We start from the raw sequence: 19,268 nt of genomic DNA, 5'->3' as shown, positions 1-19,268 counted from the left end.
ATATTCTTTCCTGCTTTGTCAAAGATGAGTTGGCCATATGTTTGTGGGTCCATTTCTGGGTTCTCTATTCTGTTCTATTGATCTGAGTGTCTGTTCTTGTGCCAGTACCATACTGTCTTGAAGATTACAGCTTTGTAGTATAGCTTGAAGTCTGGGATTGTGATGCCTCCTGCTTTGGTTTTCTTTTTCAAGATTGCTTTGGCTATTCGGGGGCTTTTCTGGTTCCATACAAATTTTAGGATTATTTGTTCTAGCTCTGTGAAGAATGCTGGTGTTACTTTGATAGGATCGCATTGAATATGTAGATTGCTTTGGGTAGTATCGACATTTTAGTAATATTTGTTCTTCCTATCCAGGAGCATGGAATCTTCTTCCATTTCTTTGTATCTTCTTCAATTTCTTTCATCAGCTTTCTATAGTTTTCAGTGTATAGATTTTTCACCTCTTTGGTTAGATTGATTCCTAGGTATTTTATGGTTTTTGGTACAACTGTAAATGGGATCGATTCCTTGATTTCTCTTTCTGTCGCTTCATTGTTGGTGTATAGAAATGCAGCTGGTTTCTGTGCACTGATTTTATATCCTGCAACTTTCCTGAATTTATGAATCAGTTCCAGCAGTTTTTTGGTGGAATCTTTTGGGTTTTCCATGTAGAGTATCATGTCATCTGTGAAGAGTGAAAGTTTGACCTCCTCCTGGCCGATTTGGATGCCTTTTATTTCTTTGTGTTGTCTGATTGCAGAGGCTAAGACTTCCAATACCATGCTGAATAACAGTGGCGAGAGTAGACATCCCTGCCTTGTTCCTGACCTTAGGGGGAGTTGTCCCTCACCTTTTAACCATCCTCCACGAGCCCCAAGTCAGGGCTCTGCATGCTTTGGAGCTCAGTAAGATGCTTGCTAGCCTCTACCTAATATCTTAGGTGTCTCCCCCAGTTTTTCTTTTTGGTGGCTTCTAAAGATTGAAAAAAAAAAGCCCCTAGAGAGGTAGGTCTCAGAGTTTCAGGATTTATATATAAAGATAGAATAATGAGGAATTTCCTGTATAGATCTATCCTGTTTTCAGGATATTCCTTGCTGGCTTATAACAATGGAACACTTTTCTGTTTAGCTCCAGAGAAAGAGACACATTGGGAATGACATTGTGGCCATCATCTTCCAAGAAGAAAACACACCATTTGTCCCAGATATGATTGCCTCCAACTTCTTACATGCCTACATTGTTGTGCAGGTCGAGAATCCGGGCACAGAGACCCCATCCTACAAGGTGAGGAGAACGTTGGAGGAAGTGGTGGGCCCAGGCACTTCACCACATCTTATGGATTTAGTTAAATCAAGGACCACTAGTTCTCAGTGGTTCCTCAGGTCATTCTCCAAAATGGTACTCCTAGTGTTGGTATGATCAGTTTTCTAGAAATCCCAGGTTTCTGGGATTTGGGAGCCAAGAGGCCTGCCTTATGAGGTCATATCCTCCATCTGGCTGCTTCCAGGTTCAATAGCATCCAATGCAAGGGTTGAGAAGCCCCCAGTGCCTCTGTTTGGAATCTGGTAATGCCACTGGCTGGACTAAGGCAGAGCCAGAGGAGAGGAACGAAAGAGAGGAGGGTGGGGAGGACTATCAGGAAAGGGAAGGGAAGAGGTGTGGTAACAAAGGGGAAGAAAGGAAAGGAGAAATGTTTATGGTGACAGTGGTGGAGAGCAGGGGATCCGGCAGACCCTGGCCATGGGGTGGGCTCTTCTTGTTTAGCTGTTCTAGAATAAACCATTGGTCTTAATTTGAAGACTCCCAGGGAGGGCGGGGGGGGGGGGGGTTGCAAGCACCTGAGTCTAAGTCTGAATCTAAGCCTCCAGATTGATAAGTGGTCTTCCAGGTTGGCTCAGTGTCCTCCCCGATGCAGGGAGGCCCTGGCAGCCCTCACCCTGCCCGTTCCCGATGGCTGTACCGCCAGCCCTCTGCTCCCCTCCCCTTCTCCATGAGAAACAATTCTAACCTCTTGGGCAACAGTTTCTATCTCACCGGTGCTGGGGGCTGTGGGCTCCAAGGGAGATAGACTGAGGCAGGGTCTTTAAGGTGGATGTGAGTCTTTGAACCTCTTGTGGATATACGCAGAATGCTTATGTGCAAGATGTTGCGTTCATGTGCTGCTTTGCATATTAGGGGGAGAGAGACCAAAGGTCAGATTCTCAGAGGGCTCCCTGTTCCCCAGAAGTGTTAGGAACCACGGTTCTAAGGGAGAGGGAAATGAGCCTGTCGTTGCCAATGGAAACTTGGAATGATCTGAAAATGGAGTAACTGTGTAATAGCTTAGGCCAGCGCTGGTTCCTAGGGCTTACAAAGCCCAAGTGTTTCATGGCCATCTTCATGAAGTATCAACTTTGCTTGAAGATTTTGGAAAGGAAAATGATGTCGTATAATTATTACGTCAGTAGAAACCCACATATTTGAGTGCAAAATGCACATCAACTTTAAAAGCAGATATGAGACTACAAACAAAACCCCACACTCTCTCCTACGAGGAAAGCTGACTCTTCTGTCCCCATGTTCATGTTGATGTCCATGCTCCTCCGTCATTGAGCACTTTCAGCTTTTCGGCTGAAAAGTTGCAGAAGCCATGTTTTGGGCATTTCCTCGGAGGATCACCTTCTTACACCAAAATGGGCATTCCCTTCAAACAGCTGTTTGATTTGTTGATGGAAGCAAGTTTATTCATTCAGTGCCCTCTGTGTGCTGGGGGTGGGACACGTGGAAGTGACCTACAGGGAAGGAGGAGAGGGCCAGTGAGTGCAGTTCAGCCACCGGGCCACTCAGACAGCCAACTGACTCTCTTCACAGCCAGTGGAGGCAGAGAGCCGCTGGGTAGGATCCTCGAGGTAAAGCTGTGTGGTAGGAGGGCTCCCAGACGCTGCCAGGCAGTCATGTGCGAACGTGTGGCTTGTCTGCTGGGCCTCTGCTGGCAGAAGAGGCCTCTCGTGGAGGTTTAGTATTTGTTTTTAGCTCCTGATAGGAAATGGAACTCAGCTAACTGGCTTCTCCACTTTCTCAAGAGCTTAGTGGGGTGGGAAAATGCAGAGATCCAAAAAAACACCACTCCCCTCCCCCCCACCTCCAGCTTTGATGCCTGAAGTCTTTACCAAGGCTTCTCAGCCAAAGCCCATGGTCCAGGGAGAAGCACTGTCCTCAGAGAGGGTGGCAATAAGCAGAGAAGCGGGACCCACAGGGAGAGCCGTGCTCTGTCCCCAGGCTTTGGGACTGTGTGGTCCACCTGCCGGGCAAACATCCAGGCTGGAAGGCAGACCTGTGAATGGGGCTGGGGATGCAGGGCGGGGGGAGGGAGGCCAGCCTTCCAACATGCTCCCCAGAGCTCTGTCCCTTCATATTCCCAGCAGCACCCCAGGTGATGAGAAGACCCGGGAGGACCTGGTCAGATTCCTCAGAGGGCCCAGGGTGAAATGGGACTTTCACTGACCTCTGCAGACTTAGGGGCTATGGCAAAGGAGGGTGAGATATCCCCAGGGGCTGAACAGTGTCCCAGGAGGCCTCCACTGGGGAGGATGAACAGGAAAGAAAAGGAAATAGAGGGAAGGACAGGGGTGGGAAGGTGCAGGAAAGCCCCCCAGACCGAGAGGCTCAGGAGCTGACGGTTCTGGTCCCGGCCCTGCCTCTGACTGCTGCATGACCTTGAGCCGGTTCCTTCCCTCTCTGGACCTCAGCTTCCATCTGTGTGAAATGAGGAAGTTGGACTAGACCAGCTCTGAGTTCCTTCCAGCCCTGACATACTGCGGGAGGGGGGAAGTGGAGTCAGGGGTTGGGGGAGTTGAGGAAGAGGGGTGTGTGTGTGTGTGTGTGTGTGTGTGTGTGTGTGTGTGAAGAGAGAGAGAGAGAGAGAGAGGGAGAAGGAAATGGTTGAGGGGAACTCTCTAGTATTTCAAGTGTCCTTTCTTAGGTGCAGGTCAGCAGGGGAAGTAAAAAAAAACAAAGCCCCAGGTAACAGGTTACCCCATACTGGGTGCTTGCTCTGCACCAGGCACTGTGCTAGGCCCTTAGAAGCACAGCCTCCTTGAACCTTCACGAGCCCCTGGTCAGGCAGGGTCTCTTGTTAGCCCTATTTTACAGGAAGGAAATTGAGGCTGAGAGCCTAAGCCACTTAAGGCTGGAGGCCACAGAGCCCGGAGGTGGGGAGCTGGAGTGTGTCCAGGTCTGCCAGTGGTCTTCACCACTGAGCCGTCAGAGCAGGTGGGAACTTGGCTCCAAAACTCAGGGGTGCATGAAAAGTGATGTCAGATGATTTTTCAGACGGGAATTTTGTCCCTGTCCTGCCCGGATGGAAGGGAACTCTGGCTGAACCGTTACTAGAACTCCCTCCTCTTCCTGTCTCAGGTCACCCTGCCCCTGATTCCTGAAGCCCGGCAGAGGTCTCAGGAATCCTATGGGAAGCACCCCACTGGGGAGGGGTGCTGCCTGTGTACCCCCTTCCCCTCACTGCCGATCTGGTGCCTGGACAGCCTTCCACGGTTCTCCAAGGCTTCCAGGCCACACTTGGCCATGCATGTCAAGGTGGGAGCCCTTGGAGGCTCCCCGCCTCCCTGGTGTATCCTTGAACTCACACGCTCCAAGCCTCCTTCTCTTTCCAGCCTCGAAAATTCTCTTCCCCACAGTACCTGCACCTCTCTCTCAGCCCTGCCCTGCCCCCTGCTGGGAGGCCCGCACTGAATTTAGAAACTGAGAAGGTGGGGCCGTGTTCTGGCAGCTTCTGCTTTCGGCCCAGCAACCCACCTGTCCTCAAGAGGAGGGAACAGCAAAGCCCCGGGCACTTTGTTGGAAAAGGGGTCAGGAGAGGGAATACAGTGGGGATAGAAGATGCATGGCCGTCACCCGGAAGGATCCTGTCCTCTGCTTTTCTGACATGGCTGCTATGGTGGGCTTATCTGACCAAGAGACTCGGCAGGTTGAAGAGCATGTCTGAAGCGCCTTACCCAGTCAGCACAGACCACTCTAGAGCAAGCCTGAGAAGGAGGGCCATAGGGGTGGGAAGAGGGCGGAGGGCCTGACCTCTGGCCTACCCCCCCACCTCAGTTCCTGTGCACAGTGGGTGGTGGTGGGGTACTGTGTTTGGCAGCTGGAACCAGCCAGAGATCATGTCAGCTGAACACACACCATTTCCTAATTCTGGGCACGCAGACAGCCTTGAGCTTGGGGAGAGAAAGCAGTACTGACCAGCTCTCTCCCGCTGTTTCCTTCCAGACCCTGGCAGGGCCTTCCCTTGGCCTGGCTCTGAGCTGCCTGCTCACCCGGTCTGGCAGACTCTCTGCATCTGCCCTGCTTCATAGGCCAGGGAGGCTGGCAGCACGCCAGGGCCAGGCTCACGCCAGCGGCAGTCTGGGAAAGGGAGAGGGCAGAGTCTCTAGAGAGGCCTGCAGCCTTTGGGCTGAGAGCAGGTGAAACCAGGGCACGTCCACGCAGGGAGAGCATCTGGATGTGCTGGGCCTGTCCTGAGGCTGGGACACCCCTAGGCAGAGCGCCTGGGTGCTCTCACTCCTAGTTCCTGCCTCCCCAGGCTGGCCGGAAGTGGACACCACACCCAGAGCCTGGGACACCCTGTGCAAGAGCACCGTGATGTCCCCCTACCCACAATTCCCAGCCTGGGCCCTGGCGCTCTGTTGGTTCAGGGCTCACCCAGACAGACTGTCTAACCCTGCGTGTGGGGCCAGGGCTCCCAAACACTAGTCCACCAACCGCACGAAAGCTTTGTGGAGTGTTTAACAGTTGCGGATTCCTGGCTCCGCCCCAGAGCTTGTGATTCAGTAAGTTTGGGGTGGAGCCCATGCAATCGGTATTTATTTTTTAAACACTTGAAGTGATTCAGGTTTGGGAGTCAGTGTTGTGGGAAAAGGACCACAGAGCAGGACCAGGAGGTCTGGATTCCCTGGTCATCTCTGTGGCTAATCACCTGTGTGCCTGAGGGGAGATGGCTCCCAGTCTCTGGGCATCTGTGTCCCCATCAGTAACACAGGGTTAACGGTTCTCACTTTGTCTTCTCCGTGGGATTAATATCCATTCAAATGAGGCAACGAGATAAGTCCTCCTGGGCACTTGTACTGCGTTAGAAGTGGAGTCCCAGGCTACTCCTCAGTCCTGTCTGGTCATCTTGCCAAACTTGTTTCTGGCCTCCAGAAATGTAGATGAGAGCATGTGGATGGCTCTGTGCAGCCGGCCCCACTTCTAGGAATGACGACTTGGGCCATGCTGGTGATGGCTCATGGGAGTGTTGGATTTGAGTTCCGGGGAGGGGAGGGCAGAGGATGCTCTGGGTGGTGGGCTTTCCTAGGGCCAGGGCTTGGAATGCATTATCCTCCTCAGCTTGGATCTCTTCCCTCCTGGCCCACACCGAGACTCTGTTTCAGGTGTCAGTCACCGCACGGGAAGATGTGCCCGCCTTTGGCCCACCTCTGCCCAGCCCTCCTGTTTTCCAGAAGGTAAGAAACCCCTTTCTGCTCTTCTCTTATCTCAGGCTCTAGGTTTCAGCATCTGAGTGGCCGTGGCTGGAGTGGGGCCGGATCTGGGCTGGGGATGTTAGAAGCTCCTTAGGCAGGCTTGGGAGAAACTCCTTACTTGGGGTCTCTCCCCTCCTCTCCTGGTGCCGCCAGCCTGGCCTAGTACAGTGCCTCTTCTCACAGTGTTTGACGCTGGCTTTGCCTTTCTGCTAGAAGAAACATTTTTGTACCTATGCCACAGTCCCAGAAGCCTTGGACAAGAATTGCTTTCAGTCATGGAAACGCCGGGGCAAGGGGTTGATTTCCTGGGACCAGGAGAGCTGGTTTCCACATTGGCATCTTAGGTGGGCCTGGCCTGGGCTAGAAAATGACCGAATGTCAGAAGGAGGCCTTTTAGGGACTCTCCTCAGACCCTCTGTTCTGCTTACCTGTTGCTGTGGCTGAAAGCCCTTTCAGCAACAGCTGAGGCTGAGAGAATCCCAGAGCTTCATGTCTGTTCCAGGGCCCGGAGTTCAGGGAGTTTCTGCTCACCAAGCTCACCAACGCAGAGAACGCTTGCTGCAAGTCGGACAAGTTTGCAAAACTGGAGGTGAGAGCACTGTTTCTGGAAGTCTTCCTCCTGCCTTCCTGGCTGCTTTCAGCCGGCCTGTCCCGGGGGTCTTCTCCTGGGGGCTGCTCAAGGTGCGGGGCACTGTGTTTGCCCCTCTAAGCCTTCAGTTCTGCGTTGATTTAGGAACTCTTTTCTCTTGTGGAAACTTCATGCAAACTTCAGGTCTAACCAACCATGCACGAGCCATTTATTGAGCACCTACTGTGTGGCAGGCTCTGTTTTATTCCCCGTGATACCGGGGTGAGACATAGTTTCTGCCTTATGGAGCTTTTGGACTGGTGGGAAGGGGCCATTACTTAAGAGACAGGTATGATATAGTGTCCACACTGGGCCGTGATGGAGGCCAGCACAGGGGCTGTGACTGCTTCTGCCCATGCAGAACTGGGATGTGTTCAGGGAAGGCTTCTTGGAGGAGGTGCCCCTTGACCTGCTGAATCTGGGTATCTGACAAGGCTTCTGCCAGGAGGAAAGTTTGAGGAGGGTTATTCTAGGCATGGGAAATAGCATGAGCAAAGTCCGGGCAGATCAGAGCATGACTTTTGAGGGAGTCCCAGAGGGTTTGACATGGCCTGAGAGAAGGACTCGTGTGGGGGTGGATACTCAGCTGGAGAGGTTGGTTGGGTCAGGTCAGGAAGGGCTTTGAACTTTAGAGGTGATGAGGTACTAACACAATACTTAGGAGAGTGATGGTTTGCTTTGCATATTAGAAGATGACCCTGATGTGACAAGAAGGGCAGGCTGCCAGGGAGGAGGGCAGGAAGGGTGGCAGCTTCCAGCTACCCAGCTGGTGACTCCAGCTATTACAGGAGTCCAGGACACATGGTGACAGCTTGCTTGCACTGGCCACAGGAGGAAATGGTTTGGGGGCAGGGTTGGGAGGACTTGATGGAGTCCTGTATTTGGGTGGGACGAAGTGGAATTCCAGGGCGGCTCTTGGGCCTTTGGCCCGGGCTCTTCACCTACCTGGGGATCATTGGGAATGAGGTCTTTTAGGACCTGCTGACCTGGAAGTGCCTGCAAGGGTTGCTGCAAGGGCTCGTCCTGGTACGTGTGCACGGCGCCCCCTGGAGGTTGTATCCATGGCCCTGGTGCGCCGTTCGGATGGAGAAGGGCGGTTGGGTACGCGGCTGTGGAGCTGGAGGCAGAGATCTGAGCTGGGACTTGGCAGGGTAGAGCTGTGGGATGGCTCGAGGAGAAGGGGCGGGGGAAAGAGCAGAGGCCAGCCACAGAGCTTTGGTATTACCTGCAGTACTTGTGAGCACGGAGCCTAGCCAGGCCTGAGGTCCACACTGTTAACTGGGATGCTGGTGGTCAGGTGTCTGGAGCCCTGGGGAGAGGGCGCATCTCTGTCCTCGGTGCCAGCTCCACCGTCCCCACCCTCTTTTCTTCTAGGACCGGACGAGGGCCGCCCTTCTGGACAACCTTCATGATGAGCTTCACACCCACACACAGGCCATGCTGGGACTGGGCCCAGAAGAGGACAAGTTTGAGAATGGGGGCCATGGGGGATTCTTGGAGTCTTTTAAGGTACAGGCACAGGAGCGGCTGGGGATTGTGTATGGTGGAGGTGAGGGTGGGGCAAACAAAGGAAGGGGTCCAAGGTCTTTGGGGTCCTGACCCCAGAGCCCAAGTGCCAGGATTGCAGTGTTGGTAGAGGGCAGGGGCATCGGGAAGTGTGAGCGGTCAGAGCAGCCAGCAGTGTCTCTGGCGTCTTCTGCATCCTTCCTTGATTTGGATTTTGTCTCCTCCTGGCCCAGGAGTCTGAGAAACAGGGACAGGGAAAGAGTTGTCAGCAGGCAGCAGGAGAGGAGCCAGCACAAACCAGGAACATTACTGCCTTCAACTTCCTCCTTCTGTGGCGGGATGAGGAGTCCAGGACAGGATGATGAGAGCCAGGACAAGCCTTAGGGGTCTGTAACAGCCAGTGTGTGGTACTGCGATGGTCCACCTGGCAGGGCGTTGGAGGACCCGGCCAGGGCCGGTGGGACGGAGTTACAGGCAAGTAAATCTCTGTGGACTTTGCAAAAGGAAGAACTTTCTAACGAGGACGAGCTGCTAAAAGAAGTAGTGAGCTCGCTGTCCCTGGAAGTATTCAAGTAGAGCTCGGGCAGCCACTGAGCTAGTGTGAGATACAGGAGGCTTATCATCACATGTTTACTGAGCGTTTTTGGTCCACACAGCTCTTACGTCCAGCATCTAGCTTGACCTTGGCTGTATTCCTGTGTAGTCAACAGAACGAGTCTTGTTATTCCTACTCACACGTGAGGGCACAGGCAAGAGGGGCCGCAGGACTGCTCAAAACCTTACACCTACTTAGAGGTAGAGAAACAAACTCAGCCTTTCTGGTTCTTAGGTTAACATTCTGCCGGATTGCCCGTTGCAGAATGACTTGTCGAGCTGCCGTTTTGGGGGCAGTATGTGTGGGGTCAGGGTGAGCCCTGCCTGCGTTAGAATCCCAGCTCGGTGTGATCGTGGGCACGGTCTTTAAAGTCTCTGAGTGCAGTGTTCTCAACGACACACGGATGATCAGTCGGACCTCTGGAGTTGCTGGAGGAATTCACTGAAATAATACGTGGAGAGTGCGCGTTGCCTGGAACACGGTAAATGCTTGGTGAAAGCGTTAGCTATTATTGCTGCGTAAGGTGAAAACCTACTGTGCGCCAACCCATCTAAAGCCTCACAAGTGCCCTCTGTGCCCTGTGAGGAAGGCTGTTATGATGGGGATAATAACTCATTTCCAGTTTTATTAATTGTGGGTGTAATTTCTCGTGTGAGGAAATTAAGGCTCAAAGAGACAAAGTAATTCGAATCCGAGTGTTGAGTTGAGTCTGCTGGATCGCAGAGCCCGTGCTCTACATGATGCTGCCTCTGGTTCCAGACTCGGTTAGGATTCCACCCACGCCAACCTGGCCTGGGCAAGCCTGGGGTCTGTCCCTGGCGGCCCGGCGGGACCGCAGAGAGCAGGGCATGGCTCCGCTGGCCCTAGTCGAGGCAGCTGCCGAGATTCCTCGCGGGGGCGGGGGCGGGGGTGGGGGGGGTGTGGGAGCCGAGCTGCTTGTCCAGGCTGGTGGGAGATTCCTGGGGCATCTGTTTCAGGCCTGATGGACAGCAGCAGCCAGGGTGAAATAGGAGAAATTGGAGATCAAGAGCAAAGGGGCATGAGGGAGAAGGGGGGCAGAGGGAGCTAGGTCGGCTAGCCCGGCAAGAGAAGGGGGAATGTGAAACCCAGGAAATAGGAAAACTTTTGTAGCACTGCCCCTTCATCATATCAAGCACATCACAATGCTCCCACATCCCGCAGTAAAATGTAATTTGTGTATGGCTTAAGCTGCAGGTGACTAGCTAACATAATGTGATATTTTGTAGATTTTAATGAAGCGTTTGTTTTGCAAGTTTCTTTCTGTATTTTGAAGCTCACAGTCGGGTTTTTCAAGTTTCAACTGTTTTTATAACCTGGAAAAGCTCGTAGACTGTGCACACTGCCCATGGCGCCTTTGGATAAAATGGTCCAGCAGCTACATGCAGGTTGTGGGTCTAAAGGAGGGTGGCTCCAGGCCACTTGCCCAGTCACCTGCCTCTGGAGGAGTAGCAGTTGATCTGTGTTCGACTCTAGTGGGGCTGACTGAAGAGGTTTCCCACAGAGAGGAGGCTTCAAGATTTTAACAACTACTCATCTTTGATCCAGTAGTCCAGGATCTTTTTCTTTTCAACCCTTAATCCTTCCACCTGTGGGCTGGAGACATCTGCTTGTGCATTCTGCTTCCATGCCTGTCCCGGAGGCAGCGCTTATGGGGTATGGGAAGGGTTGTCACGATCGGTCACACTGAGTGAACCTTCAGAGCTCTGACCATTATGATGAACTTTTTTTAAACCCTGAGTTGGGAACAGGAGCTCTTTTACTCTGTTCCTGCCACCATTATCCTCTTATCTCCCAGGCTGTGGAGGCTGGAGCTGGGGGCCAGCCAGGAGCAGCACGGAGCCCAGCGGCCTGGAGGTTTGTGATGTCTGGGCCAGGCCCATGGTCTGACCCAGCTCGGGAAACCGCCTCTCGTCGTTGTGCTGTTTCTTCATGCACTCCTGGGGTGGTGCTGTGGCATCAGAATTATTGGCATTCCTCATGGTGTTCCTCACCTGCACCTCTGGAAAGAAGTGGTGCACAAAATGATCCCAGAAAGAAAAGTTGTGTGTTTTATCTCCTTCTGGTCAAAGGTCTCATCTCGTGTGGAGACAGTTGAGAATTCTCAGGGCTAAAAGCAATCTCAACCATCCATCCCCTTGCCTCTCGGGACCATTCTCCCTTCCACCCCCCTACAGAGCAGTGGCCCTCTGTCCCTCTGCAGAGAAGCAGACCCATCGCTGCCCTAGGTCATGCTGCCTGGCACCTCACACCATGTAGAATAGTTCTCTCTTCTTACCTCGGTCCCACTGGCTGTACTTCAGGCTTTTCTTCCATGAGAAACAGAACAGTTGGTTTATGGATGTCCAGACCTGCTTCTCAAACTGAGTGCTGAGAGATAGTCTCAGGAATCTGCCAGTTCTACAAACACTTAAAAATTTTGCATTTTCACTTAGAGGATAACCTAAAAATATACATATTTCCAATTATAGAGACCAAACTTCTGCAGCGAAACTCTCAATTAAAAGACATTTCTGTGGAATAAGAAAGTATATTGTATATGCGGTCCGTGGAACCACTGCTGTGGGGGTCTGTGGATGTATTCTGGGTCTTGCAAGAATATTTTTCTTTATAAAAGAGCTGTGGGACGCCTGGGGGTTAAATGTCCAATTCTTGATTTCGGCTCAGGTCATGATCTCATGGTTCCTTAGATCAAGCCCCATGTTAGGCTCTGTGCTGACCATGCAGAGCCTGCTTCAGATTCTCTCTCTCCCTCTCTCTCTGCTCCTCCCCAGCTCATGCGTGCGCTCTCTCTCTCAAAATAAATAAACTTAAAAAAAAAAGAGTAGCATTAAAAATGAATAAAAATGAAAGAGCTGTACATTACTCAGCTTCCAAAAATATTGATCTCTGGACCATTGTTTCCAAATGCCATTCTCAGCCACTGCCAGCTGTTGATGAAGCTATTATTGGTCTGTAATGAAATGAAAAGAAAAAGTAACGCTCCTCGGAGGCACCTGGGTGGCTCAGTTGGTTAAGCATCCAACTCTTGATTTTGGCTCGGGTCACGGTGTCGCGGTTCGTGAGAGCGAGCCCCGCCTGGGGCTCTCTGTGCCCCTCTCAAAATAAATAAAACTTAAAAAAAGAAAAGAAAAAGTAGCACTCCTTGATGTAGCTACGTGTTATGTACACAAAATACACGTAAGCCACATTTTGAGAGACACTGAGCTGGCCCAACCATCCATTAACCTTGTGCAGAAGGGAGAATGGAGGACCAGAGAGAAGAGGGTCCAGTGGCAGAATGGGGACCACCCAAGCAGGGACAGCTGCTTTCTCCAGCCTTTGAGAGGTGGTGATAGTTAATGCACTGGTGTGATACGTATGACCCCTAGTGGCAGGAGAAGGGCAGGAGGCTGCAATTTCCCAGGCAGAGTACCCACAAGCAGGGGCAGCCCGGGTGTTCCTGGATTGGAGCTCTGGTCTATGGAGGGGGGAGGGGTATTTCCTTCTCTTGTCAACCTGCATCCTTTATTTGCCCTGCTAGAAGGACAGAACACCCCATTCCAGTCCTCAGTGTACCTCCCGATGAGGAGTGTCTCAGGAGGCAAGCGGTTAGCATCTTTCTCTCCAAGCACCCCTCCCTTTGTTGCTTGCCTTGTGCAGCTAGGCACGTCCGCCTTAGTGCTCATGTCTCTGCTTCGTGTCCCCTAAGTTTGTTGAACCGAAACAACTCGCAAAACCCATTTAGAATCATGAGGAAGCACAAACCCCTAAGGAAGCAAGGCTTGTGGTTGGCCCAGAAGAGACTTGCTCCGTGTATAACACTAACTGGTAGCTCAGTCCCCTGCCTAAATGAAGCGACATAAGCAGATAGAAAGTGCCACCACCTCCCCTCCCCCACGAAGGGAGAGCTTGTTCAAAAGTAAGCCGTGAGGTGAGCTGAGGGCTGGGAGACCGTGAGGAGGGACCCTGGAACCGGCGGCGGTTAGCCGGGAGGAGAGCACTCTCTGAGGGCACTCGTGTCCTCAGACAGTTGAGGGACGGTTGTGTGAAATATGGAACAGACTGGTCTGAGATTGAAGAACGAGTAAGATGCCAGCTCGGTGCACAGAAGGCCTTTCCAAGGGTCGGGCTGTCCGTCACTGGAGTAGGCAGTGCTGAAAGCAGTGAGCAGCCTGTCCCTGGGAGGATGCAGGCGGAGGGGAGACCGTCTTTTCTCTTCTCTACCCTTTCCTCGCTCTCCTTCCTCCCCGGTTTGAGAAGGCTGTGCTTCCAGCTCCACATCAGATTGAAACGTAAAACACTTCAGACCACGTCACTGGATGATTTTGTCCAAATCCAGCTTTGTTTTAAGGCTTTGGGGCAACCGTCATGTCTCTGACCTTCTGTCCCCAAAAGCGGGGAAGGAGAGCTGGGCCTGAGCGAGCAGGTTGCACACCGGGTATTGGGCACCCACGGTCTCATGTCCTCCCCACGCAGGACCGTCACCACGTTGTGCGGACGAGGAGGCCGTGTGTCAGAGAGGTTCATACACTGTGTTGGGAAGACCAGGATTCAGACCTCTTTCTGTTAGCTTCAAGCAGCAGATGGCCACCCTGCACATCCCTGGGGTTCCCTGTCAGCCCATTGTCTCCTCAGATTTATCTTGCGGACTCAGACAGTGGCACCAAGGGCATTTGAGGAGAAAACGTCTTTCCTGACATTGACCTTGGAGACTTTTTTTGAAGAGAGTCGAAAGCCCTTGGTTTCTGATCACCGTTAGTCCATCAACCAGTTCCGTTATATGTTCAATCTGGACAGCTCTTTGGGAGACCGGGACCCTTTCATCTGGAGCCCAGGGTCCTGGATTTGGGTCCCCACTCCATCTCCCACCTGCAGCGACCTTGGGTGATCGTTTGCCTTTTGGGACCTTTCCTATCAGTGCCTGTCCTGTCTGCATCTCAGAGTTGTAGGGATCCAGCGAGTTCATGTATACGAAGCCCAGTAGACCAGATCTCATCAAACCACATCAAATCTTTCTTGGAAAGAGACCCGTGAGGAGGGCATCAGAACATACACGATTAGCTGACACATCGTCGTTGATGACGGTGGTGGTGGCGGCAGACCCACAGGGGCCCCAGCGGGATGTCATGATGCTGAGATTTATGGAGCACTTGACTCACTTAGGGAGGTTTGCTGTTTATCCAGAGACACCTCAGTGTGGTGCCACACCATTCCTGCCCTCGGTTTTCCAGAGGGCGTGTGACTTAATGTTGTCTTTGGGCGATGGAATGAATAGAATGTACTGGCTGGAAACAGTTGCTAGGCGATTCTGTTCTGTGGTCTAGAAAGGGAGAGAGAGATGATGTCCCTCAGGCAGTGTCTTTAACTCACACAGGAGAGGCTAGATGACATCAGGGGTAAGAGTCTGGTGGGCTCTGTGCCTCATTTGCAGAAATGGTTTGTCTCCAGAGCATTCGTGTTTGCCAATGGCTGTCTTTCCTGAATCGGCTTCCCGCGTCCATGCCTTTGTCTTTCTAAGTCAGTTTTCTGAAGCTAAGTTTCTGAGGACCTCAGCCTGCTCTCACAGTAAGGAAAACCCACGAGCCCACTTAGCAAGGGCTCTTGTGGGGACTCATGGCTCAGTGTGGTCCTTGGCATCCGTTAGCCTGGCTTGTTGGCTTCGTCCCGCAGGCTTGGTCTCTCATGGCCCCAAGGTGGCTATGGCAGTTTCAGGTGCAGAATGTCACATCTCTTTTGGAAATCCTTAAAATTTTTTTTTTCAATATTTGTTTTTGAGAGACAGAGAAACACAGAGCACAAGCAGGGGAGGGGCAGAGAGAGAGGGAGACACAGGATTCAAAGCAGGCTCCGGTCTCTGGGCTGTCAGCACAGACGCAGGGCTTGGACTCACAAACTGTGAGATCATGACCTGAGCCGAAGTCGGACGCTTAACCGATGGAGCCGCCCAGGCGCCGCTGGGAGTCCTTGAGGAGACCTTTCCCCACAGCTCCCATCAGACACCCCTCATGCCCCACTGGCAAGGGGATAGGTTATGTGACCCCTTTAGACTGATCATGATACGCCCTTGTCCCGTGGAGGAAGAGGGGAAGTTGGACCAGACAGTGGCTCTGCACTGAGGAATATGCTAGGGATGACATTTTTATGTGCATAACTCATCACATCTCCATTTGTGTATCTTGGCGTATGTTGGGGTTTATATCGAGGCCCTCTGTCCTACTACCTATTAGCTGGGTGCTCCTGGTCAGGTCACTGAGCCTCTCTGAGCCTTACCTGTGAAATGGAATGGAGCGCATCCACACGGTGGGCTTGTTGGGAGGACACATCTAAAGCTCTTAGAGAGCCTGGCGCGTCATAAGTCCCCAATAAACGTGGCAACTCTTCTGTTTGTGTGCTTCCTGTGTGCCTGTCCCTGTGCCAGAACCAGGAGAATTACAGGAGAGGAGTCAGAGAAGTGTCAGACCTGACCTCTGCCTCTAAGAAGTGTCCAAGTCGGCTAGGGAAACAAGACGTGTTCCTAAAATTAGGGCAACACTAAAAGTCCCAGGGCCTGTGGGAGTGCTCCCTCTGTGTTAACTAGCTGTCCTCACTATGGCCACTTCTCTTGGTTCTGGTTCCAGAACAGCATAGACCTGCCGAGTGGTCTGAGGGAGCATTGTCACCTCCCAGGCCTGTCCCTGTCAAAGGCTTAACGGCCTTGATTTTACCTGTTCCTGTCTGTGCCACGCTGTGACAAGCCCCTGATCATCCTGGGTGTCCCCTCCTGGACCCTTCACTGTTTGCCAATGTGCCCTTTGCTCTTTGGTGGCCCTGAGTGGCCTGAGTGTGCACAAGTGTGCACAAGCTGAGGGCTCTGTCCACAGACCCCACCAGGAGGGCAGGGGCATCCGGTGGGCTGGGCTCCAACCCTCAGGTCCCTGTCTCTTCTCCCCATAGAGAGCCATCCGTGTGCGTAGCCACTCCATGGAGACCATGGTGAGCAGCCAGAAGAAGCAGCACAGTGGAGGCATCCCTGGCAGCCTCAGTGGGGGCATCTCCCACAACAGCATGGATGTCACCAAGACCACCTTCTCGGTGAGTGCCACAGGCCCCTGGGGCAGCATGCGGTTCCTGGGGAGGGCCCCCCACCCCAGGCCTGTGAAGGATGATGTATTCACCCAGGCTTGGGCCAGGTGGCCTGAGCAGGGACGGGGCAGATTGAGGCTGTTTGGGGGTGACCCTAGGCCCTGCCTGTGAAATGGAGCCTCCATTTCAGTTTCAGTTTTGGGGCACTTTTCTCTGCCCAGAGGCTGGGGACCCAGGAGGGGTGTCCTTGCTTTGTTATTAATGATGACGGTAGTCACCCTTGGCTTGCTGTGCACCAGGGACTGAACTAAGTGATTCATAGACCTTATCTCATCTGATCCCTCTAACAGCTCTTAGAGGTAGAAATTGATGTGTTCTCCATTTTGAATTTGAGGAAGGGAGGCCCAGAGGGGTTTAGTAACCTGCCACAGGTCACCTAGTTAAGCTGAAAAGCTGGGGTTTGAATGCGTGTCTCCCTGATCCAAAGTCTTGGCTGTTAATCACTGTGTATGCAGTTCCCAGGGAAAGAGCCTGGTGTGTCTGTGGGTTTGGGTCTGGTCTGTTTGCACCAGGGACTGGCCAGGTGAAAGAACCACATAGTTGGTCCTTTTAAAAAGCAAAGGGACTTTGCATTCGGATAGAGTAGGGTTTTCTTTTCTTTCCTTTTCTTTTTCTTTATTTTTTTTTTTTTCCAGATAGATACCCACCATGATACTAAGGACTAGTATTATAAGTGGTCTTACATAATTCATTTAACTTACCAAATATCTCATACTATTGTCTTGCCCCACCCGGAAGGTCTGTGAAATGAGCAGGGCAGGACAATTATCCCCATTCTGTGGGTGAGGAGACTGGGGCCCAGAGAGTTTGGCTACTCACCCAATGTTGCATAGGACACAAATGGCAGAAGTCGGGACCTGGATTAGAGGTCTGGAGGGCTCTAAAGGATGACTGCAGTCCCTGCTCCTCAGTCTCCCACCCCTTGCTCCTCCCCCCTGCATGTAGCTGAAGCAGAGTCACATTCTTGGCGGTTCCCTTGGCCTGTGGGTGCCTGTGGATCTGGTTCTGCCGCTCTCATTCTGTCTTGTTACTGAGACACTCAGCTTGGACCCAGTTACTGTGAGGAATGGATGGAGAGTCAGAGCCGTGCGTTCTTGTCCTTGTCCTTATGGTGATTTGCTGTGTGACCCTAGCCCAGTCCCCTCACCCCTAGGCTCCTCAGTTTCCTCACTGGTAAAACTAGTGGTTGGACCAGGTCATTCCCCGGGCTCTCGCAGCTTCCTGGTTCTCAGTCTGTGACCCCATGAATCATCCTGACCTCAATGTGCTGGGCTCTCCTTATCATGGCCCTGACCCCTTGTTCCTCCAAGAATTGTGGTCTTTGGTGATTATTACCTGGGGCCACAAGGTCTGGCTTAAGAACACAGGAAAATGGGCTGCAAATGGTTTGAGTCTTGGGGTCTCAGCTCCTGTTACATAGATCCTCGCCTTCCCAGCTGTCTTGCTGTTTTGTGGGATCCCCTCCAGACTGGTTGGGGGTTGCACAAGCTATTTGTAGACCAGAGATGGGTGGGGGGTGAAGGGAAGGAGACTGGGGTCTGGGGTGGGCCATGAACACTCATTTTGGTGGTTTCATCGGCAGCCTCCAGTGGTGGCGGCAGCAGCCGTGAAAAACCAGTCGCGGAGCCCCATCAAGCGGCGGTCGGGACTCTTCCCCCGTCTACACACAGGCGCTGAAGGCCAAGGTGACGGCCGGACACGATGGTAACTGTCCAGTGAGGGGTTTGTGGGTCCTTCCACTGCTGTAGCTGCCAGATGGCCAACCTCAGGGAGGGCTTTGCGCTGCTTCGGGAGACGGCTTCCTTCTAACCTTGGTCCCCACTTCAGGCACCTGTCTCACTCTGCTGTGTCCACTGAGGCAGATTTGGCCAGTCTCTGTGTGGGACCTTCCAGAGTTGTCCGTGTCGCATTTGGACCCAAACTAGAAATGTTGCTTGGATTCTTTTCTTTCTTTGCCTCCTTTTCCAAAGCTCACTCAAATGTTCCCTCTTATGGAAGGCTTCCCTGCCAAGACAGTTAATTAACTTTCCTTAGGCTTCTAGAATGTTTTCTGTCTTTTTAAAAGCAGCTCTTGTACTGCATGGTATTAACCTGTTCTTGCTCATTGTCTTTCTGATCCTTTAATGGTGAGCCCATTTGCCCTTTAATTCAGCAAGTAACATGTCTTGAGTGCTTGCTACATGCTGGGGTCAGTGCTCCAGCAAGAGCTACGGGAGGCATAAACCTGCCTTCCAGAAGCTTACAGTCTTGTGAGAGAAAAGGAGGCATTTAGGTTGTCTGCCTGTCACCCTGAATGGTGACCCCAGGACCCGAGCTTGGGCATGCAGGATGAGGGGTGGGTTTACAGAGGGGGATGAAAAACTCTGTTTGGAACCAGTACATGTGAGAGTCCTTGTGGCCTGCCCAGCAGACAAGTGCAGAATTCTGAGTGGTCAGGATGAAAGTCTTAAGCTTAGGAGAGAGGCCTTGACCGCAGAAGGGAGTCGAAGATGGATCAATGAATATGGCCACTCAGGGGGGTGTATAGAATGCCTGGGGACACCAGCATTTAAGGGCAAGGGGAGAAAGGGAGGGAAGATGAGGGAGAGAAAGCCTGGAGGGGAGGGATTCCAGGAGGGAGAGTCCACAGTGTCAATGTGCAGAGAAGCCCTGCACTGTGACCCGAACCCCTGCTTGGGTGGACAATTAGGAGGTCATTAGCAACCTCATTAAAGGGGCATTGAGACATTCATGCTTCTTGGGTGGCTATAATCAAAGAGACACGTAATAAGAAGTATTGGAGAGGATATGGAGAAACTAGAATCCCCAGGCATTGCTGGTAGGGATGTAAACTAATGCACCTGCTTTGTAAAAAAGCTTGGCAGTTCTTCAGAGAGTTAAACTTGGGGTTATCGTCTGACTCGGCCGTTCCACTCCTAGGTAGAGAC

The 19,268-nt window shown here is 52.4% G+C and overlaps 1 protein-coding gene across 5 annotated transcripts in view; it reads left to right on the top strand.

Annotated features, from left to right (window-relative positions):
- RAP1GAP2 (RAP1 GTPase activating protein 2) overlaps nt 1-19,268 on the top strand; it is a 191,363-nt gene that overhangs the window by 160,147 nt on the left and 11,948 nt on the right. For 4 of the 5 annotated variants that reach the window (XR_006196347.1, XM_042914756.1, XM_042914755.1 and 1 more), the window contains 6 exons: nt 1,110-1,265; nt 6,401-6,472; nt 6,993-7,079; nt 8,493-8,627; nt 16,153-16,290; nt 17,924-18,045. Coding sequence is in view for 4 of the 5 variants with exons in the window: in XM_042914756.1 (XP_042770690.1) it covers nt 1,110-1,265; nt 6,401-6,472; nt 6,993-7,079; nt 8,493-8,627; nt 16,153-16,290; nt 17,924-18,045 (710 nt within the window). In the remaining variant the exon portion in view is untranslated. Of the gene's footprint in view, nt 1-1,109; nt 1,266-6,400; nt 6,473-6,992; nt 7,080-8,492; nt 8,628-8,857; nt 10,098-16,152; nt 16,291-17,923; nt 18,046-19,268 lie in introns of those variants that run through there. The other variant, XM_042914758.1, reaches the window with a different exon arrangement.

This window comes from Panthera leo, chromosome E1 (genome assembly GCF_018350215.1).
Source record: "Panthera leo isolate Ple1 chromosome E1, P.leo_Ple1_pat1.1, whole genome shotgun sequence".
NCBI lineage: Eukaryota > Metazoa > Chordata > Mammalia > Carnivora > Felidae > Panthera > Panthera leo.
The sequence above is the reverse complement of the archived record's forward strand: the minus strand, read 5'-3'. Positions and strand labels throughout refer to the sequence as shown.